The sequence below is a fragment of the Moschus berezovskii genome, chromosome 16, assembly GCF_049115385.1.
Source record: "Moschus berezovskii isolate FMDL1 chromosome 16, NW_MosBer_1.0, whole genome shotgun sequence".
Lineage (NCBI taxonomy): Eukaryota > Metazoa > Chordata > Mammalia > Artiodactyla > Moschidae > Moschus > Moschus berezovskii.
In genome coordinates, this window is record NC_142475.1 from 17,511,968 (window position 1) to 17,539,162 (window position 27,195).

General features: G+C 40.0%; 2 protein-coding genes across 2 annotated transcripts in view; both read left to right on the forward strand.

The window, feature by feature from the left end:
• Positions 1-2,316: 2,316 nt before the first annotated feature.
• POLR2K (RNA polymerase II, I and III subunit K) lies at positions 2,317-4,551 on the forward strand. The gene is made up of 4 exons (XM_088844693.1): positions 2,317-2,406; positions 3,184-3,252; positions 3,598-3,690; positions 4,354-4,551. Exons 2-4 carry the CDS (start codon positions 3,192-3,194, stop codon positions 4,374-4,376), a joined length of 177 nt encoding a protein of 58 aa, XP_088700819.1. The 5' UTR covers positions 2,317-2,406; positions 3,184-3,191; the 3' UTR covers positions 4,377-4,551.
• Positions 4,552-4,692: 141 nt separating this feature from the next.
• SPAG1 (sperm associated antigen 1) overlaps positions 4,693-27,195 on the forward strand; it is a 90,815-nt gene continuing 68,312 nt past the window's right edge. The window contains exons 1-3 of the mRNA XM_055432038.2: positions 4,693-12,467; positions 15,933-16,074; positions 18,390-18,549. Coding sequence (XP_055288013.2) covers positions 12,269-12,467; positions 15,933-16,074; positions 18,390-18,549 — 501 coding nt within the window. The 5' untranslated portion in view covers positions 4,693-12,268. The remainder of the gene's footprint in view (positions 12,468-15,932; positions 16,075-18,389; positions 18,550-27,195) is intronic.

The window sequence follows — 27,195 nt, forward strand, 5'->3', positions numbered from 1 at the left end:
AGTTTGAGCAAGCTCCAGGAGTTGGTGAAGGACAGGGAAGCCTGGTGTGTTGCAGTTCATGGGGTTGCAAAGAGTTGGACATGACTGAGTGACTGACCTGAACAATGAAGAAGCGGGATACTCCACTGTGTTTCCTGGGTATTTAAAAATTGGCCTCTAGGAAAACCCGGAAAGTCAAGTCCCAAGTTGTTCTGTGGAGGTGCAACCAATTAACTCCTTCTGGAAATGCAAGATCAGGCTCAATGTTCCCAGGTTGCTGGATGGGAGAGAAAAGCAACAGAGCCCGCTTATTAAGAAACCAATAGAGGCTTCCCTCATAGCTCAGTCGGTAAAGAATCTGCCTGCAATGCAGGAGACACTGGTTCAATTCCTGGGTCGGGAAGATCCACTGGAGAAGGGATAGGTTACCCACTCTAGTATTCTTGGGCTTCCCCTCTGGCTCAGCTGGTAAAGAATCCACCTGCAATGTGGGAGACTTGGGTTCTATCCTTGGGTTGGGAAGATCCCCCGGAGAAGGGAAAGACTACCCACTACAGTATTCTGGTCTGGAGAATTCCATGGACTGTATAGTCCATGGAGTTGTAGAGTCAGACACGACTGAACACCTTTCACTAAGAAACCAAAGTAGTAGATGTTGGAAAGAAAGAAACCTGCTTCTCAGATTAACTACAACAGTTAGTAACAACGGTTTATTTTCTAAATTTTAATAACTTCATTTTCTTCTTCCCCTTTCTGATATAAATACTTGCTGTTGAGAGTGCTAATTCTTAGGTAGGTTGATTCAGGAGGAGGAGGAAGGGGAGGAGGAGGGTAGGGAAAGGAGGAGAGGGAAGAGAAAGGGGTCTGGGGCTCTCAAAGAGGAGAAAAGGACAAACTTTTCTTTCCTACTTCCTTCAACATAGTCACATAAAATGCTTTTTTCTTTAAGCCCAGAGCTAATAATTACACAACAAACAACTCATCTTGCTCAAGGATATGTTTTTCCTTAAACTCTTTACCAATGATTACAAAACAACAATGTATCCTGTTGGAGGACATGTTTCTCCTTAAGAACCTTCTGACTTTCCTGTCATCTTAAAATGTATGTTGTGGGAGTGGGTCTGGTAAGGTCTTTCTAGTGAAAGTGAAAGTTGCTCAGTCCTGTCAGGACTCTTTACTACCCCATGGCCTGAATTCTCCAGGCCAAACACTGGGAAATGTATAGCTTTCCCTTCTCCAGGGTATCTTCCCAACACAGGGATCGAACCCAGGTCTCCCACATTGCAGGCGGATTATTTACTGTCTGAGCCGCAAAGGAAGCCCATTATTTTAAAAATGTTATCCCATTACTTTAAGTTGTGGGGATGGATCTGGTAAGGCCTTTACAGCCTGAGACATTGTTTTGATTTACTGTAACAACCTACTGAAAAAGTACATAGCTCCCTTGCTAAGACTAGCGAGGGGGGCACTCTCCATTCATCCCCTCTTCTGATGTCTATGTTAGAAGCTTTCTGTCCTTTTTCACTGTAATGAAACTTCTGCCACACAAAGTTCTGAGCGTCTGAAGTCTGGTTCCTGATGCCCATGCTAAATCTTCTTCGGAGACCACAAATCCGACATCGTTCACCCTAAGCTATTACTGTGAAAGAAGCAAACGTTGTGAACCCAACTGTTCAATTTCATTAAAATTTTGACCTTTGAAAGAACACGGCCTCACTGGTCTTGTTCTTCTAAGGAGGAATGAATACAGGGGACCAAAGGAGGGTCAGTGGACAGCTACCACTACCTAAATCCCTTAGCTTTAAGTGGGAACAACTGACGTACCTGCCCACAAGTAAAATGTGTGAGTCAGAGAGAGAACGAGCGCCTAGGAAAGGGTAGAAAAGCAAAAACGAAATTATATGAAGGATAGCGACCGAGGGGGTGCTCCACTGCCCCGGCACAAATACCAAACGATTGAAACACGTAGTCTGAAAAGGGCTTTTCGACGTGGACATCCGCGGTGGAGCCGATTCTTCTACGTTCCTCGGAGTAACGGTCAGCCTAGTATTTATTCCACGAGCACTTCACTGGGCTTTCTCTTCTAACCCTCGGCCCGCCTAGAAAAATATTCCTTTCTGTAGACTTCATTTGTCAGAGAAACAAACCTCCTTGGACATGAATGGCTGCTAAAGTGTTTTGCTTCCCTGAAAAATGAAAACAGCTAGGAGCGAAACAAGCACTTTCGACTAGACTCGAAAACACCACAGGACCCGTTTTACCCGCCTCTGCTCAATCCAGGTTCCTCAGCCACGCCCGGAACGGAAGGGGCGGAGACTACGGAAGGGGCGGAGACTCCGAACGTCAGAAGCGAGCGCCGGAAGTTGACCGCGGCTCAGAGGCGAGTCGGGATCTGTTTGGAGAGGCCTAAAGATTTCTTCGTGTTCCGTGAGTAGGGAATTGGAGTTTTGGGATTTTAGGGTGGGAATTTGGGCCCAAACTGAAAAGACAATAAGGTCTAAAGAAGTCTAGTGTAAGGTTTAGAGTCGGGAGAGGCTGGGGATAGAGTCGATACTTTTAGTCCTTTGTCTTGTTTAGTTGTTGAGTTGTTTCCCTGTTTAACTGTTGGCTAGCTTTGGGGAGTTATTTATTCTTATCTTCTGTTCGCGTGTTCTCCTGTTGAGAGAGTTTTTTTTTTTTTTTTTCTTTTACAATCTCCTGCTAAAGTTTGGGAAAATATAACGTGTTAAATGAAGACTGGGGCTTTGCAATCAGATCTAAATGTCTCTGACTCTGCAACTGAGTCTGTTAGTCGCTCAGTCTTGTCCCACTCTTCGCGACCCCATGGACTGTAGCCTGCCAGACTCCTCTATCCATGGAATTCTCCAGGCAAGAATACTGGAGTGGGTTGCCATTCTCTACTCCAGGGGATCTTCCCGATCCAGTGATCGAACCCGGGCCTCTTGCATTGCTGCTGAGTAATCCTGCCCAAATGAACTTCCTTAAACCTGAGTTCCTTCATCTGTAAAATAAGAGTCCAGTTTGGGGGTAAATGCGCAACACTTTTTTTGTTTGTTTCCTCCTGTAGACCCAGCCATAGGATTTGAAACAAAGTACTGACTAGGAATTGGGACCTTTTTAGCTTTCCCTCGGAAAAAATGATTCCTGGTTGGATTTGTGAGGTTGCTGTTTTGAGATATTGAATATTTGAGTCTCCTATTTCAGGGACAACAATGGACACCCAGAAGGACGTTCAACCCCCAAAGCAGCAGCCAATGATATATATCTGTGGAGGTAAGAGTAACGCAAAGTGAGAGTATTTAAACTCGGTTAAAAAAAATAATTGTGCATTTGTCTTTGACTTAAGTGAGTCATTCATCTTTAAAGTTAGAAAGCGAACAGCTTTAGCAATCTTTAAAAAAAATCCTCTCATTAACTTTTCATTTCCTCTTCTAGGAAAAGTGCCTTGCCCACCACTCTTTTTTTCTGTCTCCTTTAGTTTATTGGTAATAGCAACACATCCTTGAGATTGAGTATTTGTATTTTAGTGTGTTGGATGAAAAATATGGTCAAGATAATTTGCTTGTCTGTAATAATTTCTCTTTTAGGCATTGAATAAATGAGTGTTTTCATTTCTAGAATGTCACACAGAAAATGAAATAAAATCAAGGGATCCAATCCGATGCAGAGAATGTGGATACAGAATAATGTACAAGAAAAGGACTAAAAGATGTATCCTTTTAACTGTGCTTCTTAGGTATGAGATGGGAGCAAGTGAAGAATGACACCTGGTTTGATAGTCAAAGACTAATTGCTTGTGAAAATGGTAACAACTTGGATTACTTACCAAAAAAAACATGTTTATCATTTTCTTTGACAATACTTCGGTGTGTAGACGTATACCAGGTAGTCTAAATACTAGTTGATTTTGGCTTTCATAAGTGTATTTTTCAGCAATTCTATGTAAGTACTAATTCCTGAGCTTCAGTTTATGAACAAACTGAATTATACAAGGGGAACTACAAATAGTGAGTTTTTAATGCTGCTTAATGGAAAAAGTGAGACTTACAAATTAGCTGAAAGAGTAAATTGTTATGTAATAACTGACAGTAATTTTTAGAACAGTAAATTATCGCTTTTAACACTGCTTTAGTTTCTTGGTGCATTGGTCTTTATCATGGAAAGAGGGCTAATAATTAAAATAGTTTATTTTTTAGTTCACTTCTCATCATAGTAGATAGTGAATTTTATTCTTTTGTGCATTTTAGATTAACTTAAATCTAAAATAACTAACACTTTAGATTACATAGATTATTGCAAAGAGAAAGTGACTTGGAAGTACTAAAATTTTAATTTTAATGTAATTTTTTATGTCCTTAACTTGGTATATTACAGTGGTGGTTTTTGATGCTCGGTGAAACATGAAATTCAAAGGAATGTCTTCATTTTTATTTGGATTTGTTGTTAATGCTGTATAGATTTTGATCAGTGTACTTTATGAATACAATTATATACACATGATTTCATTTTAAAAAACCATACTGTATTTAGATATCTATTAATAGCTTATATAAAGATATTATTTTTCATTCAGTTACATGGTTTGTATTTTAATTTTATTGTATATGTACTCTGACACTCAATGGAGGGTAAAAATGTTTCCCAAACTACACTTTAATCCAAACCTGGAATCATCTGGGACCCTTGTTAAAAATGAAGTTTCTAGGGCTCTTTAAAGGTCTGATTAAGTAAGTTCTTAGGAAACCTCTGTCTTATATCACCAACTGTTTGTAAGCTCTCCAGCATCATTTTGTATAGAGTATACCAGTGCACTTACTGTCAATGTGCATACCTCATTTTGAGTTATAGTTTTCATTTGTTAACTTGTCATAGGCCTTTCTGTATTTATATGTAATGGTTGACTTTTTAAAATCTTGGGCAAGGGAAAAGAAACTTTGATGGTTGCTTTCTATAAACGAAATCAATCCGAAGTAAAGTGGATGAAGCAGACTGTTAAGGCAGGTGTGGTTTCCCAGTTGTAATTATTCATTAAAGTAAACAAAAAATTCTGCTTTCAGCATATTAAAAAAAAAAGTTGGTTTATACTTAATTATTGGATGAATGTTTAAAGCTTTTGCTTTGTTAACTGAATATGGATACTCAGATACTCCATCTGTTCCAGGATTCAATTAGATAAACTTCATTGATAGCTTTGTGCCTCTCTGACATTCAGAGAATTAACTGTGCCATTTAAAAGAAGCACCTGTTATTTCTACTGCCATCCTTAAATACTAAGTTCTATAAATTCATTATGTGCTATATAGCATTACCGTACTAAAGATTTTTAAAGGGTGCTTCCTTGATCCAGTTTTTCATAGACCGTGGCCTTCATAATTCTGTGATTCTGCCATATTCCTTCTTGAGCTTGTCCTTTCTGTATGGAAGAGTCCTGATAAATGACAGCTGCCTAAACCCCAACTCACTGATAATGTTGCTCTTAACTATTCTAATTTCATCATAGGTCCTTTGTGCATCAGTACTTTGAGTATTGTTATTTGGTTAAGTAGACTCTGGTTTAATGGGTAAAGTATTGTACCTGGAACTCAAGACCTTCGTTTCAATCAGTTACCTCCTTGTGTCCCCTTCATCAATAAAATGGAAGTAATTTTACTTCCTGCCTACCTGGACAGTTGTAGAAAAGGTAAAATAGATATAAAATTGCTTTTAAAATATCCTTTTGAATAGTGGTCTATAAATATGAAAATAAGTAAATCTGAGCTTCAAGCTAACACATAACTTGTTCCCTACTTAAACTGCTTACCAGACACACAGGTTCATCAAAAGTACGTGGAAATTGGTTCGAATCCAGCACTTCTCATTTACTGGCCAGTTTATTTAACTTCAACTTAATTGTTGAAGTCAAGAAATTAATACACCTAGATACACCTGCAGAGTCCCTTGTTAGATGGTAGTGACTTTACCAGGATTCACTTATTTGTAAGATGGGCATAAAGAAATACACTGTAGCACCTACCCCAAACATTTGCTGCAAAATAAAAACACTCCATAAAAACTTTTAATAAGTGTTAGCTATTCACACCATTACAGTTTCTGCAGAGATGATTGTATTCAGTTTAGTTCCATACAGTCGCTCAGTCGAGTCTGATTCTTTGTAACCACATGGACTGCAGCACGCCAGGCCTCCCTGTCCATCACCAACTCCTGGAGTTTACTCAAACTCATGTCCATTGAGTCAGTGATGCCATCCAACCATCTCATCCCCTGTCGTCCCCTTCTCCTGCCCTCAATCTTTCCCAGCATCAGGGTCTTTTCAAATGAGTCAGCTATTCGTATCAGGTGCCCAAAGTATTGGAGTTTCAGCTTCAACATCAATCCTTCCAATGAACACCAGGACTGATTTCCTTTAGGATGGACAGGTTGGATCTCCTCCCAATCCAAGGGACTCTCAAGAGTCTTCTTCAACACCCCAGTTCAAGAGCATCAACTTTTCTGTGCTCAGCTTTCTTTATAGTCCATCTCACATCCATACATGACTACTGGAAAAACCATAGCCTTGACTAGATGGATCTTTGTTGACAAAGTAAAGTCCCTGCTTTTTAATATGCTGTCTAGGTTGGTCATAACTTTCCTTCCAAGGAGTAAGCATCTTTTACTTTCATGGGTGCAGGCATCATATGCAGTGATTTTGGAGCCCCCCAAAAAGTAAAGTCAGCCACCGTTTCCACTGTTTCCCCATCTATTTGCCATGAAGTGATGGGACCGGAGGCCATGATATTAGTTTTCTGAAAGTGGAGCTTCAAGCCAAACTTTTCACTTTCCTCTTTGACTTTCATCAAGAGGCTCTCTTTTAGTTCTTCACTTTCTGCCATAAGGGTGGTGTCATCTGCATATCTGAGGTTATTGATATTTCTCCCTGCAATCTTGATTCCAGCTTGTGCTTCTTCCAGCCCAGGATTTCTAATAATGTACTCTACATATAAGTTAAATAAGCAGGGTGACAATATACAGCCTTGACGTACTTCTTTTTCTATTTGGAACCAGTCTGTTCCATGTCCAGTTCTAATGTTGCTTCCTGACCTGAATACAAGTTTCTTCCTGTATAGCAAGTCAGGTGGTATTCCCATCTCTTTCAGAATGTTCCACAGTTTGCTGTGATCCACACAGTCAAAGGCTTTGGCACAGTCAGTGAAGCAGAAATAGATGTTTTTCTGGAACTCTTGCTTTTTCGATGATCCGGCAGATGTTGGCAATTTGATCTCTGGTTCCTCTGCCTTTTCTAAAACCAGCTGGCACATCTGGAAGTTCACGGCTCACATACTGCTGAAGCCTGGCTTGGAGAATTTTGAGCATGACTTTACTAGTGTGTGAGATGAGAGCAATTGTGTGGTAGTTTGAGCATTCTTTGGCATTTCCTTTCTTTGGGATTGGAATGAAAACTGACCTTTTCCAGTCCTGCGGCCACTGCTGAGTTTTCCAAATTTGCTGGCATATTGAGTGCAGCACTTTCACAGCATCATCTTTCAGGATTTGAAATAGCTCCACTGGAATTCCATCACTTCCACTAGCTTTGTTCATAGTGATGGCTTCCTAAGGCCCACTTGATTTCACACTCCAGGATGTCTGGCTCTAGGTGAGTGATCACACCATTGTGATTATCTGGATCGTGATGATATTTTTTGTACAGTTCTTCTGTGTATTGTATCAGCCTTGGGATTAGTTTCAGCTCCTGATCTTGCTGTTTTCCATACTCTTCAGCTTGCTCATTGTAGAGTCCTAAACGCTGAACCACCAGGGAATTCCCATCCCAACTTGGATCATTGTAAAATAGAAATGTCACGGCTCTGTCTTGCTGAAAATCTTCAGTAGCCTCCCATTTTGATAAAGTAAAAAACTGTTGGGAATAGTACAAGCAGAGCCCTCTCCCTCGTCTGTCACCACTTCAACCCACCTCTTAATCTTTGGTTCTAAGGAGCTGTTTGCAGTTCCTTAAGCTGATGCTGTGAAAGTGCTGCACTCAATATGCCAGCAAATTTGGAAAACTCAGCAGTGGCCACAGGACTGGAAAAGGTCAGTTTTCATTCCAATCCCAAAGAAAGGGAATGCTAAAGAAGGCTCAAACTGCCACACAATTGCACTCATCTCACACGCTAGTAAAGTCATGCTCAAAATTCTCCAAGCCAGGCTTCAGCAATATGTGAACCGTGAACTCCCAGATGTTCAAGCAGGTTTTAGAAAAGGCAGAGGAACCAGAGATCAAATTGCCAACATCCACTGGATCATGGAGAAAACGAGAGAGTTCCAGAAAACCTTCTATTTCTGCTTCATTGACTATGCCAAGGCCTTTGACTGTGTGGATCACAATAAGCTGTGGAACATTCTGAAAGAGATGGGAATACCAGACCACCTGACCTGCCTTTTGAGAAACCTGTATGCAGGTCAGGAAGCAACAGTCAGAACTGTACATGGAACAACAGACTGGTTCCAAATAGGAAAAGGAGTACATCAAGGCTGTATATTGTCACCCTACTTATTTAACTTCCACGCAGAGTACATCATGAGGAATGCTGGGCTGGAAGAAGCACAAGCTGGAATCAAGATTGCCGGGAGAAATACCAATAACCTCAGATATGCAGATGACACCACCCTTATGGCAGAAAGTGAAGAGGAACTCAAAAGCCTCTTGATGAAAGTGAAAGAGGAGAGTGAAAAGGTTGGCTTGAAGCTCAACATTCAGAAAACGAAGATCATGGCATCTGGTCCCATCACTTCATGGGAAATAGATGGAAAAACAGTGGAGACAGTGTCAGATTTTATTTTTTTGGGCTCCAAAATCACTGCAGATGCTGATTGCAGCCATGAAATTAAAAGACGCTTACTCCTTGGAAGGAAAGTTATGAGCAACCTGGATAGTATATTGAAAAGCAGAGACATTACATTGCCAACCGAGGTCCATCTAGTCAAGGCTATGGTTTTTCCCGTGGTCATGATTGGATGTGAGAGTTGGACTATGAAGAAGGCTGATCGCCGAAGAATTGATGCTTTTGAACTGTGGTGCTGGAGAAGACTCTTGGGAGTCCCTTGTACTGCAAGGAGATCCAACCAGTCCATTTTGGAGGAGATCAATCCTGGGTGTTCATTGGAGGGACTGATGCTAAAGCTGAAACTCCAATACTTTGGCCACGTCATGCGACGAGTTGACTCACTGGAAAAGAGTCTGATGCTGGGAAAGGTTGGAGGCGGGAAGAGAAGGGGACGGCAGAGAATGAGATGGCTGGATGGCATCACTGACTGTGGACATGAGTTTGAGTGAACTCCAGGGATTGGTGATGGACAGGGAGGCCTGGCGTGCTGTGATTCATGGGGTCGCGAAGAGTCGGACATGACTGAGTGACTGAACTGAACTGAAGCTAACAATGGACCTCCTTGCTGTGCCTTTTCTCATGTTTTTCTCTCTGCCTAAAATGACCTTTCTTGTGTTCTTGCAAACATCAGAATTTTGAAATGTTTTGTTGTGTTCTAGTTATCTGTATTATTGTGGGAAAGTACAAAACCGTTCCTCCTTATCCTTTGTTTGTGACCTACTTTCTCTCTAGAAACTTAGAATGTTATTTGCTAGTGTCCTGAAATTTTGCAGTTATGTGCCTTGGTATGAATCTGTTTTCTTTGCTTGTTTTGGTTGCTGGGTGTGTATTGTCAGCGTGGAAATTCAAGCTCTTCAGTTCTGGGAAATTTTCTTGAATTAATCACTTTCTATCCTCAGTCAGCAAAAACAAGACCAGGAGCTGACTGTGGCTCAGATCATGAACTCCTTATTGCCAAATTCAGACTTAAATAGAAGAAAATGGGGAAAACCACTAGACCATTCAGGTATGACCTAAATCAAATCCCTTATGATTGTACAGTGGAAGTGAGAAATAGGTTTAAGGGACTAGATCTGATAGAGTGCCTGATGAACTATGGATGGAGGTTTGTGACATTGTACAGGAGACAGGGATCAAGACTATTCCCAAGAAAAAGAAATGCAAAAAAGCAAAATGGCTGTCTGAGGACGCCTTACAAACAGCTGAGAAAAGAAAAGTGAAAGGCAAAGAAGAAAAGGAAATATATACCCATTTGAATGCAGAGTTCTAAAGAATAGCAAGGAGAGAGAACGCTTTCCTCAGCAATCAATGCAAAGAAATAGGGGAAAACTATAGAATAGGAAAGACTAGAGATCTCTTCAAGAAAATCAGAGATACCAACGGAACATTTCATGCAAAGGGACTCAATAAAGGACAGAAATGGTATGGACCTAACATTAACAGAAAATATTAAGGTGGCAAGAATATGCAGAAGAACTGTACAAAAAAGATCTTCACGACCCAGATGATCATGATGGTGTGATCACTCACCTAGAGCCAGACATCCTGGAATGTGAAGTCAAGTGGGTGCTAGGAAGCATCACTATGAACAAAACTGGTGGAGGTGATGGAATTCCAGTGGAGCTAATTCAAATCCTAAAAGATGATGCTGTGAAAGTGCTGCACTCAATATGTCAGCAAATTTGGAAAACTCAGCAGTGGCCGCAGGACTGGAAAAGGGTCAGTTTTCATTCCAATCTCAAAGAGAGGCAATGCCAAAGAATGTTCAAACTACTGCACAATTGCACTCATCTCACATGCTAGTAAAGTAATGCTCAAAATTCTCCAAGCCAGGCTTTAGCAATACATGAACTGTGAACTTCGAGATGTTCCAGCTGGTTTTAGAAAAGGCAGAGAAACCAGAGATCAAATTGCCAACATCCCCTGGACCATCGAAAAAGCAAGAGAGTTCCAGAAAAACATCTATTTCTGCTTCATTGACTATGCCAAAGCCTTTGACTGTGTGGATCACAGCAAACTGTGGAAAATTCTGAAAGAGATGGGCATACCAGACTACCTGACCTGCCTCTTGAGAAACCTGTATGCAGGTCAGGAAGCAACAGTTAGAACTGGACATGGAACAACAGACTGGTTCCAAATAGGAAAAGGAGTACGTCAAGGCTATATATTGTCACCCTGCTTATTTAACTTATATGCACAGTACATCATGAGGAACGTTGGGCTGGAAGAAGCACAAGCTGGAATCAAGATTGCAGGGAGAAATATCAATAACCTCAGATATGCAGATGACACCACCCTTATTGCAGAAAGTGAAGAACTAAAAGAGCCTCTCGATGAAAGTGAAAGAGGAGAGTGCAAAAGTTGGCTTAAAGCTCAACATTCAGAAAACAAAGATCATGGCATCTGGTCCCATCACTTCATGGCAAATAGATGGGGAAACAGTGGAAATGGTGGCTGACTTTATTTTTCTGGGCTCCAAAATCACTGCATATGGTGACTGCAGCCATGAAAGTAAAAGACGCTTACTCCTTGGAAGGAAAGTTATGACCAACCTAGATGGCATATTAAAAAGCAGAGACATTACTTTGCCAACAAAGGTCCGTCTAGTCAGGGCTATGGTTTTTCCCGTGGTCATGTATGGATGTGAGAGTTGGACTGTGAAGAAAGCTGAGTGCCGAAGAATTGATGCTTTTGAACTGTGGAGTTGGAGAAGACTCTTGAGAGTCCCTTGGACTGCAAAGAGATCCAACCAGACCATCCTAAAGGAGATCAGTCCTGGGTGTTCATTGGAAGGACTGATGTTAAAGCTGAAACTCCAGTATTTTGGCCACCTGATGCGAAGAGCTGACTCATTTTATAAGACCCTGATTCAGGGAAAGATTGAGAGCAGGAGGATAAGGGGAGACAGAGGATGAGATAGATGGATGGCATCACCGACTCAATCGACATGAGTTTGAGTAAACTATGGGAGTTGGTGATGGACAGGGAGTCCTGGAGTGCTGCAGTTCTTGGGGTCGCAGAGTCGGACACAACTGAGCAACTGAACTGATCCTCAGTATGCTCTCTCTAGATCTTTTAAATCTAGTTTTAGACTCATTGACTTAACGTTTTCATCATTTTTCCTTTTTTTTAATCTGTTCTGTGAAAGATTTCACATTTACTTTCTAATATATCTCTATATTCTTGGATGGAATGTCTTTATGAATATGATAGTGATATTTTTAATTTGCCAACATAGTCTATTTACTTTCGAGTTAGTGTTTATCCTGTTGTTTATTCAGCTTGATTGTTTCTGTACACAATTATGACCAGAAAAAAACCATAAAGTGTGCGTGAAAAGAAAATTCCAGAGCACGTGGAATTTCAACTCACTTCTGTTTAATAATCTTGTGTCTGAGCGAAGCTAGGTCTGCAAGGCCAATCAGCGGATGGCAAACCGAAGACTAGCCGGTCGTCACGCAGAGGCTCCAAACCCCGCCCGCGGCGGTCGCCTCCAGCTCGCTCCCCGGCTGTGGAGCGGCGGTGTGGGCAGGGGCGGGGCGGAGCGGCGCGCCCCTCCCCGGGTGCCGGAGCGAGGCTGGTGCAGGGTGCGGCTGGGTGCTCTGCGCGGCTTGGGGTCTGAGCCGGGTGAGTATATGCCGGCCGGGAATAAACTACATCTCCCCATCGCAGTCCCTCCCTCCGGGGGCCGGGGTGAAAGCTAGACTCGGAGGTGGGGAGGGAGCGCGGGATGAACAACCTTCTCGGTCGGGGAAACAAACTGGGGGCCTTTTGTTTCTCGGGCTGAAGGTGGCGGATGTTGGGGCAGGGTCTCCGGTGGCGGCCACTAGTCCTTGTGAACAAAGCCGGGGAATAGGGAGAAATTATTCATAAGAGTCCCGACGTGCCCCCTGACCGTTGCGGGTTGGCTGTAAAGCTCCGCGATCGCGGGCAGGCCCTGACCGCTGTCCTCTCCACGCGTTGTACATAGAAACCGTTGCTACGGGGCTGGAGGACGCCGTTTCCTTTCGGTCTCCGGCTGCAGGTGGCGCCCAGCCTTGTGGATGCTGGGAAGAACGTGCGAAGGTGGAAGTCAAAACAGTTTCTCCTGTTACTAGCGCATTGCAGTTTGCCCTGGAGGTATTACTGACAAACGGATGAGTAAATGTGGGAAATGGTTGTGAGTTAGGATGGTGGAGAAGTTAACCCAACTAGGACCACAATTTTCCTAATCAGAGACAAATTGCAAGCAGATGTGGGAGAGTTCTAACAAGATCAAATAAAGTATAACTTGCGTTTTGGAGTTTGAAAGTTAACATTTCTTGATCTTGAGGATGTGTATCCTCCCCACCGCAATCCTTCACGTGGTAGGTTTCAAAAAAGATTCTCAGAAACGTTAAAACAGGGTTTAAGTTGAAATTCTCTTAATTAGGTAAGAGATGTCTTTATCATTTCTAACGTTTTTCACTATGCTTTATTCAAATCGTAAACCCTCAGGGGTTTCAATATTCCTTTAATTGAAGGTAATCTATTTTAATCCTGTTAGATGCTTAAATCTTCCCATCAAATATCCTCCAGCTCTTGGGGAAAGATTCTTCTACAGACAACTCATTCTATTCTGGGCATCATCAATAATTTTAAAGTTCTTCACTTGGTTTCTTGTAACTTCCACCATTAAGGCTACCCTTGTGATGGGAGACCATCCTACTGGACCCTGCTAGTATGATGTGAAAGCCATATTCTCTCTCATTCGAAAGCTGACAAATGTCATCTATATTCTTTACCCAAGTTAAAGCCAGCAGGAATATGGAGAAGCTGACAGTGCATCCTTTTTCTGCAGATGTCTGATGTATGACCAGACTCAGAGGGCAGGCATGCTGAAGGGAATATTCCTAATAAATTAGACTTATTGCTATTTGTTTTCAGATTTATCACCCAGTGTCTTTTAGTGAGTGTTTAAAAAAAAAAAAAACTTTGACAATATAACTCATAATGTATACATTTTACTTTACAACATTTATGTAAACATTTGTGTGTGCATAAATATATACCTATATTTTTTCTTTATATAGGCATGAAATAAAAGTTTCTGTAAAACAATATTTAATGGTTTGTGTCAGGTAGTCTGATTTTATTCCTGTTCTACCTCATAAAAATGCTGATTGCAGCTGACTAAATTGATTTCATGAGTTGCCACCTGTGATTTGAAAAGCACAATTAAGTATGACAGTTAAGTATGTGGGCTCTGTAGTGGGCTGAGGTTCCACTCTTCAGTTCACTTCTTAATAGTTATATGACCATATGCAGTTTATATACTTGAAACATCACCTGTAAAAAGGAAGTAATATCTTTCACGAAAGTGGTCTTGAGGACTGAGATAATTCATGACATATAGAAATTTAGCTTCATAAATGTTAACTGTGATTACTGCTCTCTGTTTTAAACATACTTGATACATAGTTGAAGGATTAAACAAAATAATAATATATGCAAAGTTCATTAAGAATTATGTATTTGTTGCTGTTATTGACACTATCATTAGCAGTGTATCAGTAGAGTGAAACTGTCCAAGGCCATCATATTCCCAATTCAGTTGAGTTTAGCAGGTATTTCTTAAGGGATATAAGACACTACTTACTATGTTAGTTCTGAAGCTCTGAGATGAATTAAGTAAGATCTCTCACAATCTAGAAGAGAAGACAAAGAAATGGAATTTGGATTTGTGCTTTATGGTACAAGAGAGGTATGTACAGAGTGCCTTTAGAACATATTAGGCCTGGCAGCTGTTCATTGAGGGGAGTGGGCACCTGGGAATGTAAGGCAGGGAATGTGGAAGAAGACGATGCAGAATTACAGAAAGGATATTATTCATGTTTGTACCGAATCAAAAGGATGATTAGGATGTTAACACAACAGCTAAAGTAGGAGATACCAAAATCAATGTTAAAAGATACCTTAAAAAACCAGCTTGAGCACTAAAGAGGATCAGAATATGCACACTACACCTAAGTTGGCCACTTTGGCATAAGGATTATTTTGAGCAGAAGGCAAATAAGAGTAGAAAAACTCTTTCTGCCTTCCCCTTTTCTGCCTAAAAGCAGGACATAAATTTCCCTTTATAAAGGTGTTCCCTCCTCTCCTATCAAGGTGAGTACAATCCTTACCACAGCAGATGGACAGTCAGCACTGAGGTGAGTCTGCAGAAACAAACCTCATTAAAATAACTTATCTTCCATTAGTTTTTTCATATATTTACTTTCTAGAAGCCAAAACCCTTTTTCCTTTGTCTAATCATTTCTACACAATTTATCACCCTTTGTTAAAATGATACATAGGTTCCCAGGACTAGCGGTTTCTTGGAGTTTTCACTTTTCTGTGAAGCCCCCAGGAGTATATAAAATAAACCTTTTCTCCTGTTAATATCTTGTCGGTGTGATTTATAGGCCTCAGGTACTGAACCCAAATTGGTAGAGGAAAAAGATTTTTCCTCCACACACCAAATCCTGCTTTGTCATTACATTTCAGTTTTGCTTAAGTGAAGATTAAGGAAGCTAATCCATGTGTGGTAGATAGTAATTTAGCCCCATGAATGCTAACTGTTCTTATCAGACAGAGTTTACAATGAGCAGCTTCCTCTTTAGAAGAAATACTGCAGGGACTTCCCTGGTGATCCAAAAGTTAAGACTTTGCAGGGTGTGCCAGTTTGATCCCTGGTCAGGGAGCTAGGATCCCAGATGTCTTAAAGCCAAAGAACCGAAACAGAAGCAATGTTGTAACAAATTAAGTGAAAAGCTTTTAAAATGGTTCACATTAAAAGAAAAACAATACTCCATCTCCTTTTCTGTAGAAATGAAAAATAGACATTGCAGAAGTAACTAGATGGTTCAGTTCAGTTCAGTCGCTCAGTCATGTCCGACTCTTTGCAACCCCATGAATCACAGCACACCAGGCCTCCCTGTCCATCACCAACTCCTAGAGTTCACTCAAACTCACCTCCATCGAGTCAGTGATGCCATCCAGCCACCTCATTCTCTGTAACCTAGATGGTTACTACTATCCAAATTGAGTTTTATTATATAAGATTCATAACTATTTTCCTACACTACATTTCAGCTATGGCCACCAAAGATTATCCATCATTGTGGGGCTTCGGGACAACAAAAACATTTAAAATTCCTGTCGAACATTTGGATTTCAAGTACATTGAAAAATGTTCAGATGTTAAACACTTGGAAAAAATTCTTTGTGTGCTCAGGTAAGCATTAAAAAAATCTTGTTTCAGTCTGCCAATTTTATTATTGACTTCTGAAATTCAAAACCTCATTAGAAATTTTGGAGCAAATTTTCAAATATTGAGATTGTTGTTTTTGTCCATGTTAGGTTTCAAAACAGTGGTTTTAATTCTGTGGTTAGTTTGGAGGGTTCTGGCCAGATTTAATTCCAGCAAGAAAATACAGGAGACACAGGTTCAATCGCTGGGTTGGGAAGATCCCCTGGAGAAGGAAATGGCAATCCACTCCAGTATTTTTGCCTGGAGAATCCTATGGACAGAGGAGCCTGGCAGGCTACAGTTCATGGGGTCACAGAGTCAAGCACGATTTAGTGACTGAAACACATTTTCCAGCACCAGACTTAGGTTAATCGGTATCCCAGGAGGAGAGCATTTTTCTTGCTTCCTCCCATTTTCTAGGAAAAGGTAAAGCAGCTAGGCATCTGCTTCTGCTGATAAAGCGCTTTGGCACTGTCTCACTTCACGCTACCTGCCAACAAAGGTGGGTGACTCAATGGGAGCTGTCGCATGGATGGTGGGCTGGAAGCAGGAAGTAGGACCAAAAGTCAGGGAATCAAGGCTTTTTCTGGGTAAGAGCCCTGTGGCCGTGACTGTCAAACTTTCATATTCACCAAAAGTGGTGGTTAAAAAATTGCTAATTTGAGGGGCCCATTCCTAGTGATTCTGCTTCAGGAAATTGGGAGCGGGGCCCAGGAACATGTGTTTTCAACAACACCCTGGAAGGTATTCAAGGGAACTCTGCAACAAACACTGACCTGGGACTTCCCAGTGGTCCAGTGGTGTGCTTTTCAATACAGGGGACGCAAGTCTGATCCCCCCCGATCAGGGAACTGGGATCTCACAGCCCTTGGAGCAACTAAGCCCTGGTACTGCAGCTAGAGAGAGTCTGTACATGACAATGAATGATCCCACATGCAAAAAAGATCCCAAGGTGCCGCAACTGAGACCTGAGGCAGCCAAATAAACAAATGTGCTCAGTCACTCAGTCATGTTCGACTCTTTGTGACCCCACGGACTGTAGCCCACCAGGCTCCTCCATCCATGGAATTTTCGACGCAAGACTACTGAAGCAGGTTGCCATTTCCTTCTCCAGGGGATCTTTCCAACCCAAGGATCAAACCCGAGTCTCCTACATTGACAGGCAGATTCTTTACCATTGAATCACCTGGGAAGGCCAAGTAAGTAAATAAACATTTTTTTTAAAAAAGGAAACACTGACCTGTTGCATACCAACCTGTGTGGTGTTTCCTGAGGGATTTTCGTTTGGAGGGTAGCCTCGTATTGCTGAAGCACTTGTGCGCATGAACTGCCCCTTCCCAGGACATCAGTAGTGTTCCTTTTACTCAGCAGAGATTCTTTTCTTTCCTCTGATGCCCTTCTTTATGTCCTCTCCTTTTTCTTTCACCGTTAGCCTCCTGCCCTTCCTAAGCAGTCCTGCTTGTCCCCAGCCAGAGTTGAGGTAATAGCCTCATCATATCATTGTTTTCTCTTTTGTTTTTCTCAACATATGAGAACATTTTCATTTATATTTGATCAATGACTAGTAAAGAAAATGAGAGTTTATGGAATGAAAGAATTTGAAAGATTTTTTAATGAACAGCCTTTTTAAGTGGTATGGATTGGAATTATATTTTAAAATTTAATTTGAAAATGAGATTTATTTTTATTTCTCTTAAAATTTAAAAGTAAGCAGATTCGCAGGAAATAGGGAAAAGATTGATTTTCCTTAAAACAAGCAAAAAAGAACAGATATCTCTGTCTAACTCTGTGAGGAAGGAATTCTGTTCCTTGAGCGGTTGAATTTAGAGGTGTGTTGTTCTAAACTCTTCCTCTGCCGTTATCTTCCTATCCCTTTGGGGGGAAAAATTGAGTTAGGATAGTAATTCCTCATTGGAAAGTAACTCCAAAGTCTCATTCTTTGCCTGTCTCTAATAATGAATTTCCATTTATAAGTTTAAAATTACCTTAGGTACAAAATGAACATGTGAGTGTTGGAGAGAAAATGTTATTCATTCAACTTTTAAAGTGTGTGATGGAAATTGGTGTCTTAGGAGCTCCTTTTTCTCCCCTTCATTGCGACACTCCATAGATCAGATGAAAGTAGAGGTTGCTGAAATTGAGGAAGGTTCGGGGAAAGCAGCAGCCCTTCCTCCTTGTAGAGAGGCGGGTCATGAGATCTCCTTGGAACCCCTGAGCTCCATGGAACCCAGCTTGCAAACCACAGGTTTACGTGATCTCTAAATAAAGTGGTAACTCTAAAATTCTGAATTTTTTAAAAGGTCTGGTGAGGAAGGATACTATCCTGAACTTACTGAATTTTGTGAAAAGCGCCTTTCAGGCTTGGCTCCTGGAAGTAGAGCTTTGAGGAAAGATAAACCTGCGGCAACAGCATCCAGTTTTACAGCAGAAGAATGGGAAAAAATTGATGGTGACATAAAGGTATAGAGTAACATCACTTTTTTGGTGACATTGTCATGGGATATATATCTACGGGGGAGCCTATGGGGTCATACAGAGTCGGACACGACTGAATTGACTTAGCAGCAGCAGCAGCAGCAGTGATTTGTATGGCTATCTAACAGTTTGTTTAATCATTTACTACTTGATGAACAAATGCCAAAATTTTTTTCCCTTTCTTTTTATTTATTTGGCTGTGTCACATCTTCAATCTTCACTGTGGTATGTGGAATCTAGTTCCATGACCAAGAATCGAATCTGGGCTCCCTGCATTGGAAACTACAAATCTTAGCCACTGAACCACCAGGGAAGTCCTCCAGAATGTTTTCTAAAGTGGCAATCAATCCTGCCAATAATGGATAAAAGTTCCAGTTCCTCTACATCATGGTCCATAATTAGGATTGTCAGTTTGGTTAATTTTAGCTCTTCTGTTGGGTATATAATGGTATCTCATTGTGCTTTTTATTTGCATTTCTCTAATTACTAATGATTTTGAATGTCTTTTCATTTGCTTGTCATCCATATATCTTCTTTTGTCTTTAAATCCTTTGCCCATTAAAAAAATTAGATTGTTTATATTCTTATTGAGTTGTAAAATACATATCTTCTATGTATTTTATACATGAAGATGTATCTTTGCAAATATTTGCTGATATTGTATGGCTTGCCTTTTCATTTTTTTTTAATAGCATCTTTGGAAGACCAAAAATTTTTACTTTTGATGAAACCAATTTTTCTTATAGTTTGTGCTTTTGTGTCCTATTTAAGAAACCTTTGTCTAATTTAAGATCCCTAAATTTTCTCCTATGATATGTCTAGAAAGTTTATCATTTTAACTCTTAAATGTAGGTATAAGATCTGTTTCATTTTTTTGGACACACACACACAAATATATACATACACACAGTGCATATATTTGTATATACCAATATAGATATCCACATGTTCAAGCATCTAATGAATGATTATCCTTTCTTCATTGAACTTCTTGGTGCAAGTGTCAAAAATAGGTTGACTTTGTACGTGTAGCTCTATTTCTGTACTCTGTTCTGTTCATTAATCTAAATATCTATCTTTACACTAGTATTCCATTGTCTTGATAACAATAAGTCTTTTTAAACATTTTTAATTTTGTATTGGAGTATACTCACATGCTAGCAAGATTATGCTGAAAATCCTTCAAGCTAGGCTTCATCAGTACATGAACCAGGAACTTCCAGATGTATAAGCTGGGTTTCGAAGAGGCAGAGGAACCAGAGGTCAAATTGCCAACGTTCGTTGGATCATGGAGAAAACAAGAGAATTCCAGAGAAACATCTACTTCTGCTTCATTGACTATGCTAATACCTTTGACTGTACAGATCATAACAAACTGTGGAAAATTCTTAAAGAGATGGAAGTACCAGACCACCTTACCTGTCTCCTGAGAAACCTGTATTCGGGTCAAGAAGCAACAGTTAGAACCGGACATGGAACAACTGACTGGTTCAAAATTGAGAAAGGAGTATGATAAGACTGTATACTGTCACCCTGCTTGTTTAACTTCTATGCAGATTATATCATGTGAAATGCTGGGCTGGGTGAATCACAAACTGGAATCAAGATTTCCAGGAGAAATATCAACAGCTTCAGATATGCAGATGACACCACCCTAATGGCAGAAAGTGAAGAAGAACTAAAAAGCTTCTTGATGAAGATAAAGAGGAGAGTGAAAAACCTGACTTGAAACACAACATTAAAAATGCTAAGATCATGGCATCCAGTCCCATCACTTCATGGCATATAGAAGGGGAAAAAGCGGAAGAAGCAATGACAGATTTTTTATTCTTGGACTCCAAAATCCCTGTTAATGGTGACTGCAGCCATGAATTTAAAAGATGCTTGCTCCTTGGAAGAAAAGCTATGACAAACCTAGACACATATTAAAAAGCAGAGAGGTCATGTTGCTGACAAAGGTCCATAAAGTCAAAGCTATGTTTTTTCCAGTAGTCATGTAGGGGTGTGAGTCAGACCATAAAGAAGGCTGAGTGCCAAAGAATTAGTGCTTTTGAATTGTTGTGCTAGAGAAGACTCTTGAGAGTCCCTTGGAGTGCAAGGAGATCAAATTAGTCATTCCAAAGGAAATCAACCCTGAATATTCATTGGAAGGACTGGTACTGAAGCTCCAATAGCTTGGTCACCTGATGCAAAGAACCAACTCAGTGGAAAAGGCTCTGATGCTGGGAAAGATTGAAGGCAAAAGAAGGGAGAAGCAGATGATAAAATGGTTAGATAGCATCACCAACCCAATGTACATGAATTTGAGCAAACTCTGGGAGATAGCGGAGGACAGAGGAGCCTGACATGCTACAGTCCATGGGGTCACAAACAGTCAGATAGGACTTAGTGACTGAACAGCAACAAAATAGTTGATTTACAATAGTTGTGTTGTGTTGTGTTAGTTTCACATGTACAGCAAGGTGATTCAGTTATGCATTTACATATGCCTATTCTTTTTCAGATTCCTTCCTCGTATCAGCTAGTGCAAGTCCTCCAACTTTGTTCTTTGTTTTCAAAGTTGTTTTGGCTGTTCCAGGCCCTTTGCTTGCCAATTTCTATAAAATAGAAATTGTATTTGTGTTGGGATTGTTTTGAATTTGTTGATCAGTTTTGGAAGAATTGCTATCTTTATAATATTGAGATTTCTGATCAATGAACATGTATTTTTCTGTTCATATAAGTTTTATTTAATTTTTTGAAGCAGTGTTTGTAGTTTTCAGTGTATACTTCTTATATATTTTTAATGAAATTTATTCCTAAGTATCTATTTTATACTATTATAAAAGTTGATGTTTTTAATTTAACTCTTTGCTCATTCCATGTCACTTCAATTATGAAATTGTATTTATTTTTATTGTGATAAAATACACATCATATAGAATTTATCATCTTTATCATTTTCAAGTATGCAGTTCATTAGTGTTAAGTATATTCATATTATTATACAACCAACCTCAAAAACTTTTTCATCTTCCAAAACTGAAACTTCATACCATTTAACAGTAACTCTCCAGTCCCACCCCCACCACCAGCTCCTGGCAACCATCATTCTACCTTTTTTTTCCTGATCTGTTTACATTCTTTTTACTTTTTATTTATTTATTTTTTACTGAAGATGATCTACAGTGTTGTGTTACTTTCAGGTGTACAGCATAGTGATTCAGTTATACATACATATATGTTAGTATCTTATTTTCTTCATATTCTTTTCCCATATAGGTTATTGTAAACTACTGAGTATAGTTTCTTCACTTCGATTTATCTCTAGGTCCATCCATGTTACTACAAATGGCATTATTCCATTCTTTTTTATGACTGAGTAACATTTCATTGAAGAAATATACCACATCCTCTTTACCCATTCATCTGTTGATAAACATTTAGGTTTCTTCCATGTCTTGCCTATTGTTAGTAGTGTTGCAATGAATATTGGGGTGCATGTATATTTTCTTTTCTCTGAATATTTGCCCAGCAGTGGGATTGCAGGATCATATACTAACTCTAGTTTTAGTTTGTTAAGGAACCTCCATACCATCCTCCATAGTGGCTGCACCAGTTTGCATTTCCACTGATAGTATAGGAGAGTTCCTTTTTCTACACACACTCTCCAGCATTTATTGTTTGTAGACTTTTTGATGATGGCCATTCTGACAGTATGAGGTGATATCTCATTGGAGTATTGATTTGCATTTCTCTAATAATGGGTGACGTTGAGCATCTTTTTATGTGCCTTTTGGCCATCTGTATATCTTCTTTGGAGAAATGTCTATTTAGATCTTCTGCCTGTTTTTTTGATTGGGTTCTTTGGAGTTATTTTATATTGAGTTATATGAACTGTTTGTATATTTTGGAGTTTAATCCCTTGTCAGCTGCGTCATTTGCAAATATTTTCTCCCATTCTGTAGACTGATTTTTCATTTTCTTTATGGTTTCCTTTGATATACAAAAGCTTTTATGTTTAATTAGGTCCCATTTGTTTATTTTTGCTTTTATTTCCATGACTCTAAGAGATGGATCAGAAAAGGTACTGCTGTAATTCATGTCAAAGAATGTTCTGCTGGTGTTTTCCTCTAGCAGTGTTTTGGTATCCAGTCTTACACGTAGGTCTTTAATCCATTTTGAGTTTATTTTTGTGCATGGTGTTAGAGAATATTCTAATTTCCTTTTTTTACATGCAGCTGTCCAGTTTTCTAGCACTATTTATTGGAGAAACTGTCTTTTTGCCCTTGTATGTTCTTGCCTCCTTTGTTGTAGATTAATTGACCACAGGCATGTGGATAATTTTGAGGCTCTTTATCTAGTTCCATTGATCTGTATTTATGGTTTTTGTGCCAGTACCATACTATTTTGATTATTGTAGCTTTGTAGCCAACCAGTCCATTCTAGAGGAGATCAGTCCTGGGTGTTCATTGGAAGGACTAATGCTAAAACTGAAACTCCAATACTTTGGCCACCTCATGAGACGAGTTGACTCACTGGAAAAGACTCTGATGCTGGGAGGGATTGGGGGCGGGAGGAGAAGGGGACGACAGAGAATGAGATGGATTGATGGCATCACCGATTCGATGGACATGAGTTTGAGTGAACTCCGGGAGCTGGTGATGGACAGGGAGGCCTGGCGTGCTGTGATTCATGGGGTTGCAAAGAGTCAGACACGACTGAGTGACTGAACTGAACTGAACTGAGTATAGTCTGAAGTCAGGAAGTCTGAATCCTTCAGCTCTATTTTTCTTTCTCAAGCCTGCTTTGGCACTTCAGGGTCTTTTGTGTTTCCAAAAATTAAAAAATTTTTGTTCTAGTTTTGTGAAAAATGCTATTGGTAATTTGATAGAGATTGCATTGGATCTGTAAATTGCCTTGGGCAGGGAATTTGTTTATCTAAATTGCAAAGTTATTGGTATAAATTTGTTTAAAATATCTTTTTTTAAAAAATATCTGTAGGATTGTTAGAGATGTGCTTCTTTTATGCCTGCTAATTTGTATTTTTTCCTTTCACTTTCTTTTGACTAGTCTTGCTATGTTTGTCAATTTATTTCCAAAAAAACCAAAATTTGGATGTTGATTTTATTTTTCTATTTTATGTTTTATGGATTTCTAGTTTTATTTTTTAATTATTTTTATTTCCTCCGACTCATTTTGGCTTTAATGTATTTTCTATTAGTTTTTTAAGGTAGAAGCTTAACTATTAATAACTGATCTTGAACCTTTCTTCTTGTTTAAAGTTGTAAAATTTCCTCTAATACTTTGTCTGCATGGTATGTCATGTTTTCATTATCTCTTAGTTCAAATTATTTTCCATCTGATTTCCTATTTAACTCATGAACTCCTTATAAGTGTATTCAAATTCCAATTTCTTGGGGATGGTCTAAATACTTATTGTTACTGAATTCTAGTTTAGGTCTGTTGTGGTCAGATTCCATACTTTGTATAATTTCAACCCTATGAGATTTATTGAGGCTTTTTTTGGCCCATGCTCCTTGTGGTCTTGAAAATAACAGAGAAGTCTAAATTGATTGGGCCAAGTTGGTTAATGTTGCTCAAATCTACTCTAATGTTACTGATTTTTTTGTCCCCTATTTTCCTGTGTCCATACTGTTAATCAAATAGATTCATTTTGGATACTGAGTATTTTATTTTCGGAATTTCCATTAATTCTTTTTTAAAGTTGTCATTCTTCTCCTGAATTTCTCAGTTGTTCCTGCCCGTTGTTCACTCTTCTCATATATTTCTTGCAGCTGTTTTTAAGTCTCCGTTATTTCCAATGTCCATTCACTCTCTCTCTGTTGGCTATGGGTAGCATTTGCTGATTCTTTGTCTTTATTGTCATTTTTTATATTTTATGCTGTCCATTGTATATAAAGGACTTCCCTGGTGGCTCAAATGGTAAAGAATCTGCTGTGATGCAGGAGACCTGGGTTTGATCCCTAGGTCACAAAGATTCCCTGGAGAAGGGAATGACTACCCTCTCCAGTGTTCTTGCCTGGAGAATCCCATGGATAGAGGAGCCTGGCGGGCTACACTTGCAATCCATAGGGTTGCAAAGAGTCAGACACAACTGAGCAACTAAACACAGCACAACACATTGTGTATAAAAAAATCAGAAGTAATTAATATTTACTGATAGAAAGGAGCATGTCCTTTCTGTCAAACTGCTACAGTTGGAAAATGTGGTCAATCTAATCTGTATGTTAATTTGCACCTGATTTGCTGGGGTGTTCGAGATAAAGACATAGGTTCTACGGTCAAGGAACTTACAGTGTAGTAAGAGAGACAATGAAGGAGACAGGGACCAAGACCATCCCCATGGAAAAGAAATGCAAAAGAGAGAAATGGCTGTCTGAGGAGGCCTTACAAATAGCTGTAAAAAGAAGAGAGGCGAAAAGCAAAGGAGAAAAGGAAAGATATAAGCATCTGAATGCAGAGTTCCAAAGAATAGCAAGGAGAGATAAGAAAGCCTTCCTCAGTGATCAATGCAAAGAAATAGAGGAAAACAACAGAATAGGAAAAACAAGAGACCTCTTCAAGAAAATTAGAGATTCCAAGGGAACTTTTCATGCAAAGATGGGCTCGATAAAGGACAGAAATGGTATGGACCTAACAGAAGCAGAAGATATTAAGAAGAGGTGGCAGGAATACACAGAAGAACTGTACAAAAAAGATCTTCACGACCAAGATAGTCACGATAATGTGATCACTGACCTAGAGCCAGACATCTTGGAATGTGAAGTCAAGTGGGCCTTAGAAAGCATCACTACGAACAAAGCTAGTGGTGGTGATGGAATTCCAGTTGAGCTATTTCAAGTCTTGAAAGATGATGCTGTGAAAGTGCTGCACTCAATATGCCAGCAGATTTGGAAAACTCAGCAGTGGCCACAGGACTGGAAGAGGTCAGTCTTCATTCCAATCCCAAAGAAAGGCAATGCCAAAGAATGCTCAAACTACCGCACAATTGCACTCATCTCACACGCTAGTAAAGTCATGCTCAAAATTCTCCAAGCCAGGCTTCAGCAGTATGTAAACCGTGAACTCCCAGATGTTCAAGCAGGTTTTAGAAAAGGCAGAGGCACCAGAGATCAAATTGCCAACATCCGCTGGATCATGGAGAAAGCAAGAGAGTTTCAGAAAAACATCTATTTCTGCTTTATTGACTATGCCAAAGCCTTTGACTGTGTGGATCACAATAAACTGTGGAACATTCTGAAAGAGATGGGAATCCCAGACCACCTGACCTGCCTCTTGAGAAACCTGTATTCAGGTCAGGAAGCAACAGTTAGAACCGGTCATGGAACAACAGACTGGTTCCAAATAGGAAAAGGAGTGCGTCAAGGTTGTATATTGTCACCTTGCTTATTTAACTTATATGCAGAGTACATCATGAGGAACGCTGGGCTGGAAGAAGCACAAGCTGGAATCAAGATTGCTGGGAGAAATATCAATAACCTCAGATATGAAGATGACACTACCCTTATGGCAGAAAGTGAAGAGGAACTCAAAAGCCTCTTGATGAAAGTGAAAGAGGAGAGTGAAAAGGTTGGCTTGAAGCTCAACATTCAGAAAACAAAGATCATGGCATCTGGTCCCATCACTTCATGGGAAATAGATGGAAAAACAGTGGAAACAGTGTCAGACTCTGTTTTTTTGGGCTCCAAAATCACTGCAGATGCTGATTGCAGCCATGAAATTAAAAGACGCTTGCTCCTTGGAAGGAAAGTTATGACCAACCTTGATAGTATATTAAAAAGCAGAGACATTACTTTGCCGACCAAGGTCCGTCTAGTCAAGGCAATGGTTTTTCCCGTGGTCATGTATGGATGTGAGAGTTGGACTGTGAAGAAAGCTGATCGCCGAAGAATCGATGCTTTTGAACTGTGGTGTTGGAGAAGACTCTTGAGAGTCCCTTATACTGCAAGGAGATCCAACCAGTCCATTCTAAAGGAGATCAATCCTGGATGTTCATTGGAGGGACTGATGCTAAAGCTGAAACTCCAATACTTTGGCCACCTCATGAGACGAGTTGACTCACTGGAAAAGACTCTGATGCTGGGAAAGGTTGGGGGAGGGAGGAGAAGGGGACGACGGAGAATGAGATGGCTGGATGGCATCACCGACTCTGTGGACATGAGTTTGAGTGTACTCCGGGAGTTGGTGATGGACAGGGAGGCCTGGCGTGCTGTGATTCATGGGGTCGCGGAGAGTCGGACACGACTGAGTGACTGAACTGAACTGAACTGAAGAGAGACAAACAATAAATAGGGGATTTTAAATATTCATGCTAAACACTTTTGTCCCAACCAGGAAGTTCAGAGAAGGCTCACTGGAAGGAAGATGAATATGATCTTGCAAGATAAATAAAGTAGAAAGGGCAGAAATGAATATACTGAGCAATACTGAACTGTACACTTAAAAATAGTTAAGATGATACATTTTATGTTATTGTGTATTTCCCTACAATTGCAAAACACAGAGTAAGAAGGGCATTTCAGGTAGAGAGAATGTCATGATCTAATTGTCACCTAAAAGTTGACCCATAGTATGATGATATATAGTCTTTTCTAATGTCTGGTTAATTATTTAAAACTGTATATTTAA